Source organism: Rhinolophus hipposideros (genome assembly GCF_964194185.1).
Source record: "Rhinolophus hipposideros genome assembly, chromosome: 1".
Taxonomy (NCBI): Eukaryota; Metazoa; Chordata; class Mammalia; order Chiroptera; family Rhinolophidae; genus Rhinolophus; species Rhinolophus hipposideros.
Window position 1 is genome coordinate 14,083,159 of NC_138047.1, and position 11,017 is coordinate 14,094,175.

Genomic DNA, 11,017 nt, shown 5'->3' on the forward strand with positions numbered 1-11,017 from the left:
TCATCACCATAATTGTTATAGCTTATAACTTTGAATTTGCAACTCCCATTTCCTAGAGGGGGTGAGACTTGACACAGGTCTTGAAGAAGTCAAGCTGAAAGAGTGGGAACCTCACACAGGCAGGAAGGAAAACCCTCATCAAGCTCCATGGGTTGGACTTGCTACATGAAAAATACTTTTACTGGCATAAAATTTTGAGTTTATTGTACAAGTTTACATATAGGTTAATATGTGGTGATCATGTGATTAGAACGCCTTGTAGCCAAAGTTTAATGTGCCTTTAGAAGAACCTACTGTTCTGCTTTATTCTATTCTGATAATGAATAAAATCTGTGATGTAATCACATCTGAATTTCTACCTATCTTTTGCAGGCATGTCACTTTAAGATAAACAAAGAATATTGAACATTTAGATGAGATAGCTGAGGATAATGAGATTCCCAACAAATAATATCACCAAGTAACCAATATTTAATTAGTCTTTAAAAGGTAATAGATTGGTTAGTACTTTAATTCACCAATATTGTAGATATTTACTCATGGAACCTACATTTCTCCAGTACTTATTATATGCAAGAGTAAGGAATCCTTTTCTATTAGAGTACCTATGTAATCTAGTAATGTCAGCAAGATTTTTTTGAGTGCCACACTGTGCTGAAACAGATATTTATAGTTAATAGTTGATATGAAATGCTTGCATTAGCTCTGGTTTGTTAGGCCATCTCCTCAAAGGAAAGTTGTGTTATTTAGTTTTCTAACTAGAGTTTGGTCATTGACCAAACTATGTAAGTCAAAATTTTTAACACAACACACACGCACGCATGCACGCATGCATGTGCACACACACACACCACTAATGAAAAGCTTTAGTCATGCTGCTCGTTCATTGATTTTTCCCTGAGGAGCACTCCATCAATCCTAACATACTAATGCCTGACAAGTTAAGCCAGCTGAAGTTTCTTTTTGGGCCATGAGGTAATATTTTCCTGTGTTGTAAGACATGTGCATAAGGAGCTTTCTTTTGTAAGGCTAAGAGACAGTGTGGCTCCCAAACAATGAAAGAGCAAACCATGGCACTTACATATTGATAAACAATGACAATCTAGAAGGTCGCATGAACCAGTGTGTTCCTTTTTCTTCTTCATAGTCAACTTTTTAGAAGTTACTCTTTCTGAGAAAAGTGAAACAACATTCTGGTTCTTTTTCTGAGGACTTTTATTCGAGTCCACCTCTTGATCAGATCAAATGTGGTCCAGAAAAGGACTTAAGCAAACTCTGCCTTCCTTTTCTTTAAATTAATTCTCTCCTTTTATCCAAGATAATTATTTATAGAAATAGGAGTGCCTGCAAGAAGGGGAGGTTTGCCTTTGATTCCCTGGCTGGAGGTTTAACAAGTCAGAGCAGAGTGGTGAGAGAATTCTTAAGAATATTTGACATGAACTCTCTGGAGTTTGAGGCACACTGTCACATGGGGGCTGTTGCCAATTTTTGGTCTAGAGTGTTCTGAAGGAGGAAGGTCCAGTGGAGTACTCTGTGCCGTGGTAATAGCCTGGGAAGAGTGGGGTACAACCCCACCCCAACCAACTTTTCTGTGCTTCATGAGAGAAGGAAAAAATATCCTAGTCCTTCCCATGGCGCCACATGAAGGAGTATGGATAAGAGCTGTGAGGCTTCCCAAGAGGCCACTGAGCCAAATAATGGGGTGATCCATCCTGGAAATGTGGACAGCTGGAGAGGTTAAAGGACAATCAGATTATTGCCCTGAGGGATCCTCAGTGACCGGAAGGCTGAGATGAAGCTGGACACCATCCAATGAAAGGGCTTAAACTACTCATGTGGCCTCTACCACATCAGTCTTGGTGACCAGTTTTAGAACAAACCAAAGGCAGACCAGAGAACTGTCATTTGGAATTCTAAACAACATGTCAAATCCATTGGTTCACTTTCACTTGAATGAATATCCAGCTATGTATAGTGTTATTGTAAGGCATTCACCCAGCATTTCATTATCATAACAACTGCTACTTATCAAGTGCTGTGAGCACAGTGCTCCAGTGGAACTTCCTAACCTTCCTGTACCTCCCTACCAGGAGCAAGTAGACCCAGAAGTGGGGCCAGCACCCCCTCTCCACTCCCTAACCACATTCAACATGCCAGGGTGGGAAAAAGGACGAACAAGCAAACCACTCCAAGCCCTTGGCCCCCAAACCTAGCCTGTACCAGGGACAGAAGGAGCTTTGAATTGACCCGACTATGTTTTGATAACTGAAACTAACCAGAAATTATGGATTCTGCCTCAGATGTCATTAGAAGAAGGAAAAAATTAAGTTGACACAGTACCACTAAAAGCTGTGGTTGAGGCAAAAATATCTTTGAATTCTCAAATAATTGAAATTCCTTGGTAAATCATTTACACGTTTAATTCATTTCAGAAAGATTGCCATGCACCGTGGCTGATTTTTTTTTTCCTAAGTTTGGGATTTTAACCCTTTCACTGCTTTGATTGATTTGAAGTTTTTTTTTTTCCAAAATGTGTCAAAATTTCACAAAAAATAAAAAGTTGATATTTTGACTATTTATGCATACATACTTGAATTCTGCAGTAAAAGGAAAAATTTATTTGAGCTCATGGGGTAAACTCGAACACCTCAAGCAGCGGATGGAAATATTCATTCGGATATATCAGAACCTCACAGCAAATGAGTTAAAGAAGCAAAGTTATTAGATCTAGAAAATTATGAGTTATCAAAATTTTTTCAGATATATGAAGTATTAGTATGTTTCCTTTTTCATCTCTTGTCTTCAAAAACTAGAGGGAAATTACTGGTATCTGGGATGGATATTGTCATAAATGGAAGAAATTCCTTAAATTGAAGACATCTTGTCTCTTTAAGTATGAAGAAAGTATCATTTATATTCACCTATGGTTAGTGTGTTGGAACAGCAGTTTTCCAAATGGTGACCTCATGGATGAAATGCACTCATGTATCTTACAAACTTGAGCCATTGAGCTCCTCTGACTTGGAGAAACTGTCCCCGTGTGTTATGAGAAGAAGCAGAGCTGATGAAAAGTTACAGAACAAGAAATGGGTAACCCATTCTTCCTTTGTTTTGTATGAGTTCCCTTGTCTTAGTGAAGAGATTTTATCATTTTAGGCAGCTTAGTTGCAACACGCCCAACAAAGTGAAAATAGACAACGTCCAATAATGTTAGCATATTAGTTACAAGTCTGAGCCTCTGTTTCTGGTGGTCATTTGGTCATATTTTCACTTTGGCTTTGGAACACTTTTTCCCATAATTTTATTGTATCTTTGGTATTTGGGGATTTGGGGTTTTAAAAAATGTTTTTATTATATTGAATTTCTTAAAGTAAGCAATTGACATCATTTCTATGTGGCTTTAGGAACAAAGGTTAATGACTTTAATAAATGAGTACACAAAATAAAATTGCATTCATTGCCAGTGCTCTGCCCTAGATTGTGTGTGCAGCACTTTTGTGAGATGGGTATTAGGCTGCACCATAATAAAGGGATGCTGAGAAAGGATGGATGGAATGACAGGGGCAAAAAGTATAAATTGTGACAAATGAACACATGAATGGGTTTCTCAGATTAATCCCTGACTTGCTGATCAAGACATTGAATTTGAGAAGGGCTGTATGTAATAAATCAGGGACTGTTCACACTCTGATTACAGACAGCAAGCCCCCAAAGTGAATTAGCTCTCCAGGATGCAGGCTCGTTTTGAATTCAGAGAAGAAGAGTGCTCCTGAGGAACGTTGAGACCCAGGAGGGTGTACGGGGCGGTCAGGTATGACATTTGTGGCAAGGAAGGCTGAAACAATAATTTAAAAAACATTATTTTCTGTTGCTTTACCTTTAAACAGCATTTTGTGATCTTCATCTCATCTTAATTTTCATGCCAGTTGTGGAGTGCGTTTTGCTACTTTATAAGAGGCCAGTGACTGATCCAAGATGACCTACTAGGCCCACCACTCAAATACAGGACTTCTGACTCCAGCTCCAGTGTTTGTGCCCTGATGGGCTCCACTGGAAGGATGAGGTTAACTCAACAAGGCCAGGGCGCTGCCGAGAGGCATGTACGTGCTTTTAACCCAAGACTGGGAAAAGCTTTTCTTTGGATGTTTTCTTTTGGTGTGTTTTAGTATGTTTTCTTTTCATAGCCAATATCAACTTTTCATTTCTCATGTTTTCTTTGGCTGCTGGAAAGCCCAGGGACCAATTTCTGGCCTAAGTCTCCAATTTGGGAAATCGCATAGGACCTTCTGGTCATATCTTCCCATTCCACCCTTTCACCCTGACTTTCTGTTCATATTTTCTTATTGTAGAACAAGGTGGGATATAAATATCGTAAATAAAAAAATCGACTATGTTACACTTGACAGCTTCAGTTTTCTCCAGAATGTGAAGCATTCAAGTGTCAGTTCCTGACAAACATATCATTGTAACAACTGCTTTTTATGCTTTTTATGGAGTACTGTGAGCACAGTGCTTCTGTAGATACCAGGAGATGGGCTCGTGTTCTTCAGGGTCAGATAGGAAGCATAGTTCTCTTTAACACTGAGGAAATTCCCACTGGGAAGAGGTGTACGTCTGGACTGGCCAAATAATCACCCTGTGGGCATAAGGATCACACTGGTTGTACAGAGTTGTTTCATCTGTGGAGTCCCGTGGCCAGCTCAGAGATCCGTTCATTCCTTCCTGGAATCCTAAGATTTCCTCTTTCCCCTTCCTCCTCTCAGTTCTGAACAGCCAGGACTCCATACTTCATGATCTCAGTAGAACATGCCATATACAGTCTTGAAACTCGAGGAAAACATGGCCATTACTTTCTAAAAACCCAATCTTATTATAATGTATAAGCACATGATGTAATTAAACATGTTGAACAACAGAAAGTGTAACTATGAAATAGTGTGACAAAACTTTTAACAGACCTGAGAACTTGTGCATACAACTGAATTTGAATGTGTTTGTTGTGTCATTTTCGTTTTAAAATAATTCAATTACTAAGAGTCCTACCTAGGCAGTTATAGAGGTTGTCCTTAGCATATCATAACCATCATTAACTATGACAATGGAAAGTAATTATTGAATGAACATGGATGGGACTAAGTTCTTTTTTTTAAGATTTTAATTAAAAACTATAATTAACATACAATATTATATCAGTTTCGGGTGTACACCTCCGTTGTTCAACATTTATAACCTAAAGAAGTGACCACCATAAGTCTAACAACCATATGACACTGTACCGCACTATCACAATATTATTGACTATATTCCCTATGCTGTACGTTACATCCCCCCATGACTTACTTGTTTTATACCTGGAAATTTGAACCTTTTATTCATTTTCATCTTTCCCCACCTTTTTAAAATTTTTCAATTACAGTTAACATTTGATATTATTTTGTATTAATTTCAGGTGTACAGCCTAGTGGTTAAACATTTGTATGATTTAAGAAATGATCCCCCTGACTAGTCTAATACTCCCCTGGCACTATACATAGTTATCACCATATTATTGACTATATATTTCCTATGCTTTACTTTACATCCCATTTACTATTTTGTAACTACCAATTTATACTTCTTAATGCCTTCACCCTTTTCATCTTGTCCCCCAACTCCCCTCTCATTTATCACCTTGATAAATCTAGTACCCATCTGACATCATACATAATTATTGTTATTATTGATTATATTCCTTCTGCTATACCCTATATTCCCATGACTACTTTGTAACAACCAATTTGTACTTCTTAATCTCTTCCCCTTTTTCACCCACCTCCACAAACCCCCTCCCATCTGGCAACCATCAAAATGTTCTTTGTATTTATGAGTATGTTTCTATTTTGTTTATTTTGTTCTTTAGATTCCACATATAAGCAAAATCACATTGCATCTGTCTTTCTCTGTCTGACACTCCATTCAGCACAATACCCTCCAGGTCCATCCATGCCATTGCAGATGGCAAGAACCCACTCCCTTCCATGGCTGAGCAATATTCCACTGTATATATGTACCACCTCCTCTTTATCCATTCATGCATTGATGGACACCCAGGCTGCCTCCACATCTTGGCCATTGTAAACAACGCTGCAATGACTATATGGATGAACACGTCTTCTTGAAGCAGCATTTTGGATTTCTTCAGGTAGAAACCCAGAAGTAGATTACTGGGTCCTTTTATGTCTCTTATTTAAGTCTATTTTGTCTGGTATAAGTATTGCCACCCCAGATTTTTTTTGTTTTTATTTTTTTCCATTTCCATTCTCATGAAATATCTTTTTCCATCCCTTTACTTTCAGTCTGTGTGTGTCTTCCAATCTGAAGTGAGTCTCTTGTAGGCAGCATATGTAAGGGTTTTGATGTTTTTGATCAAAGCATTTAATCAATTTACATCAAAAATAATTGTTGATAGATATGTAACTATTGCCATTTTATTAGTCATATATTTTATCTTTTTTTTTTTTTTTTTTTTTTTTTGTCTTAAGGAAGTCCCTCTAACATTTCTTGCAGTACTGATTTGTTGGTGATGAATTCCTTTAGCCTTTTCTTGTCTGGGAAGCTCTTTTTCTGGCCTTCAATTTAAAATGATAGCCTTGCTGGATAGAGTGGTCTTGGTTGTAGATCCTTTTTTTTTTCATCACTTTGAATATTTCCTGCCAATCCCTTTTGGCTTGTAAAACTTTTGCTGAGAAATCAGACAATCTTATGGGAGCTTCCTTATAAGTTACTAGTTGCCTTTCTCTTGCTGCTTTAGGATTGTCTTGTCTTTAACCTTTGCCATTTTACTTATAATGTGTCTTGTTTGGGTTCATCTTGTTTGGGACTCTTTGTGCTTCCTGGACTTGTATGTCTATTTCCTTCACCAGGTTAGGAAAGTTTTCAGTCATTATTTCTTCAAATAGTTTCTCAATTCCTTGCTTTCTCTCTTCTCCTTCTGGTCCCTGATGATGAGAATGTTGTTACACTTGATGTTGTCCCAGAGGTCTCTTAAACTACCCTCATTTTAAAAAGTTTTCCTTTTTCCTTTGGCTGTTTCGAGTGGGTATTCGAGTTTTCTGCTATGCTGTATTCCAAATTGTTGATTCAGTCCTCTGCTTCATCTAGTCTGCTGGGGATTCCTTCTAGTGCGTTCTTCATTTTAGTGATTGTATTCTCCACTTCTCACTGGTTCTTTTTTATGGTTTTTAAGTCTTTTTTGTCATTTAATAATTGTTTATTCATAAGTCAATAAATTTATGTACACTAACCCCAAAATTTAGACATTCAAGACAACATTAATGCATCGTAAATGTTGCAGATGTGAATGTTTTCTAAATAACATAATTATTGTATATCCTAAATGTTTATAATCTCATTTTTATTACTAAACTCTGCTCAGAAAGGATCAATTCTATTTCTATACTTGAAGTATTACAAACCCCAAATTAATAACGTTTCACTGTATTGGAAGGCCACTCTAGCTAAGGTACTGATGGCTTCAGCCATTTTTTCCCTATTTACATGTATATGGGTAAGTCATATATGTGTGTGTAGGTTTTGTTTTTATGTACCATTAGTAACTGACACACAAACTAGCTGTGCAAAATCAAGATATTAATTTATGCATTTGATATTTTAGAATCCTATGTTCTGACCCTATCATTCTTTTAAAAAAAGTGGTGTTATTTCTAGACAACTTAGAAGTTCTGACATTTCTAGCTAGTTTAAAAATAAACAGTCCTGAAAAAAATGGCGGCGTGAGGTGAGCCTCTGTAACGCTCCCCTGGAATTTACAACGAATCGGACAACAATAACTCCACAAAAATAAACAGTCCTTCTGTTTATTAAATTTCTCAATTAGTCTTTGTGAATTCAATGGCTTCTAATACTGGCTTTAAGCAAAGGCCAGTAACTAAATAAGTTACATTTAAATGTTTTATTGACAGCATTTTTTTTTTTAAAGGTCCGACTGGGATCTTTTAAGAAAGTGGAAATTATTTAAAATATGAGGGGCAGGGGTAAAGGGTGAGCTATATATCCAATTCAAATTACATTAAAACCTAAATATAAAATATAAACAGAATTGAAGTTTTCTCTAAAGAAAATAAATATTAACTATTCCCTCTTACAAAGTAGGAACTATTACACTACAGAAAACAAATCTACATGTACTAAGGCTCCTTCTTGCTTTGATGCATGTGAAAAATAAAATTTCATGTCTAAATGTTTAGGGTTATATAGTTAGAAATACATAATTCTACTTTTATAGACTAGGAGAAATAAGTTAGCACAATCATTTGAATTGGCTGTCTACATAATGGGCAGGGCTTATTCCTTTTCTTTAGCTTCTTTGCACATGTAAAGCATGCCATAAGATGTCCTGTTTTGCCGTGGACAATGCAGCCATTTTTAGGTCGACCTTGGCAAATCACACAAAGTTCAGTGGCATTAAGGAGAAAACTAGATTCCACACTTTCTTCTTTGTCTTGTGTTTCTTCCCTCTCAAACTTTTTGACATCTTCTTGGCTGCTATAAATGATGCTACTAGAAGTTAATAGCTGAGAGTAGTCCTCACTTTCTTGGGATTGGGAGGTTTGTGTGATCTTTTCATCATTTTCTTCAAAACATGATTCTTGGGAATCATTCACTGTATTTTTTTTTTTACAGTCAGGGACATCAAAGCCCTCTTCTATTTGGGTTGAATTTTCTAGTTGGGTTTTCTCAGGCATTTTCCCTTTGTCTTTCCCTTGGTCTTCAGGAAGCCAATTCTCACGAAGCGCCCAACATCTGTTGCAGTGTGGTGGAAGGGAAGGATTTATTTCACTGCATGAAATACACTTCCAATTGTCAGCTAAGGAAATTTCAGGATCATCTTCAGATGAATCTGTATCACCCTCCCCGGCCTGATACACAGTAACTTGATACATCTCATCATCTTCACCTGTCCTTCTTCACTAAGGTTATAATTCTCTGAATTGAAAGACTGAATCTCAAATTCTACACTGAATCGATTTGAAGCTGAATCCTGATCCAACCAATCACCTGAATGTTCACTTACACCAGCATCAAGATCCGAATTTGATGGAGTCCCTGTCGATTCACTGCTACTGCTTCTTTGACGACGTACCTCCTTTATTACACATACAGCAAGGCTTTCATCAAAGGAAAAGGAAATACTGTCAGATTTGTGGCGCTTTCTTTGTCGTTCACCAGGTAATTCATCTGAATTTTCTTCTGTCTCACTAATTGTTCTCCTTCTAGATGAGAAAGAGAGTCTGGAAACCGAATGTGAAGATGAAGGTTTCTCTTCCTGTAGCTCTTTCACAGGGTCCTTTGGATCACTCCCACCTTCAAGGTGTACCTGCTTTCACTCACAGATGTACCTGAATCTGATGGTTCCTGCTGATTGACTGCTACTAAGTTCCTGTAGATCATTGTATATATTTACCTGTGTTCTTTTACAGAGAAGCTTGGCACGCCAAACAAATCCCCTAGAAGATCATTTGAACAATACACAATATGCTGTTGCTTCTCATCATATAATCGTTTATTCATAATATACTGGCCAAGATAAAACATAACCTCTTTCATAGTATACGTGTCTTTTTGTGCACCAACAGATTTTAACAACTTCAAAAGCAATGGCTTTGGTCTAACCAGGGTCTCTTGTTCTGAAGCTGGAATCTGTGAGGTGCTTACAGCGTCATCAGCAGACACAGACATGTTGGTATTGCACATTTGCTAGGTCCAGAGAAGGAGGCTGCTGGCGGTGGAAGTGGCGGGACCTCGGCTAGAGGGCTTAGGGCTGCCCATCAGGCAGCCCTTGCTCCATTTCCCTACACACACAGGCCCGCATATGCCCCAACAGGAGCAGAGCGGGTCGAGCGGCCTAAAGTCTTTTTTATGCTTGTTATCTCTGTTGAAGTTCTCACTAGGTTCCTTGAGCATCCTTATAACCATTGTTTTGAACTCTGTCTCTGGTAGGTTGCTTGCCTCCATTTCATTTAGTTCTTTTTCTGGAGTTTTCTCCTGTTCTTTCATTTTGGATGTAATTTTTTGTTTCCTCATTTTGCGTGCCTCTTTGTTTGTCTGTATGTATTAGAGAGATCTGCTACGTCTCTTGCCAGGTTGCCTTATGTAGTAAGTGCCCTGTGGGGCCCAGTGGCACAGTCTCCCTGGTCACCTGCTCCGGGTGCTCCAGCAGTGTCCCTTGTGTGGGTTGTGTGTACCCTCCTGTTATATTTAAGCCTTAATTGCTATTGGCATGTCAGTGGGTGGGACTGACTCTCAGGATGAATGGCTGTGGGATTTGGCCATGTTCATAGCTTACAGGCTGTTGTGCTGGGGGGCTTATCACACAGAGTGGGATTCTCCCCAGTGGGCTCTGTTGCCTATTGAGACTGCCCTGTGAGTGTGCCTCTTATGGGGCTAATTGGGTGGTGCTCTGCTGTGGTCTGAAGCCAACCTTCAAGTATGTTGGTTCTGGGGCCTCTTGGGAAGGGCTCCAGTGCAGGCCCAGGTCACCCACTGCCTGTGACTGGCTGGGACTACCTGGTGGGAGCTACAAAGTAATCCACAGTTGGTCACTACCTGTGTTGGATCTGGGGATTTGTGGGAGAGGCCACACTGAGAACTGAGGATGGATGCCACCAGTGCTGGGCCTGGGGTAGCTCTACAAAAAACTAGAATACAATGAGGCCTGCTTCTGCCTTGCTGCCTGCTGCCAACTCCAGTAAGGTTCAGCCGCTGATAAAGCCTCCTGTGGTAGGGCGATGGGTGTGCCGGGGTCTCAGTGAGTCCGCAGGGCAGAGCTTCAAAGCTCACCAAGCCAATCAGATTCAGATTTGGCTGTAAGCGTAGCGGGTGGGCTCAACACAGGAAAGATGGCATCTGCCTGGGCTGCAAGGAAGGAGGAACCAAACAGGGAAAATGCTGATTGTTCTCCAGGCCATCCCTGGCTCCCTAGACCACACACCTCAGTTTGCTCCCCGTATGTCTCAGA

General features: G+C 39.1%; 1 protein-coding gene across 1 annotated transcript; it reads right to left on the reverse strand.

Moving 5' to 3' along the window:
• Positions 1–8,285: 8,285 nt before the first annotated feature.
• On the reverse strand, positions 8,286–9,753 carry LOC308497967 (E3 ubiquitin-protein ligase Mdm2-like; the record flags this gene model as incomplete). The annotated part of the gene is given in 3 exon segments (XM_081049043.1): positions 8,286–8,956; positions 8,959–9,088; positions 9,598–9,753. Coding segments are annotated over 3 exon segments (957 nt in total).
• Between the last annotated feature and the right edge of the window lie 1,264 nt (positions 9,754–11,017).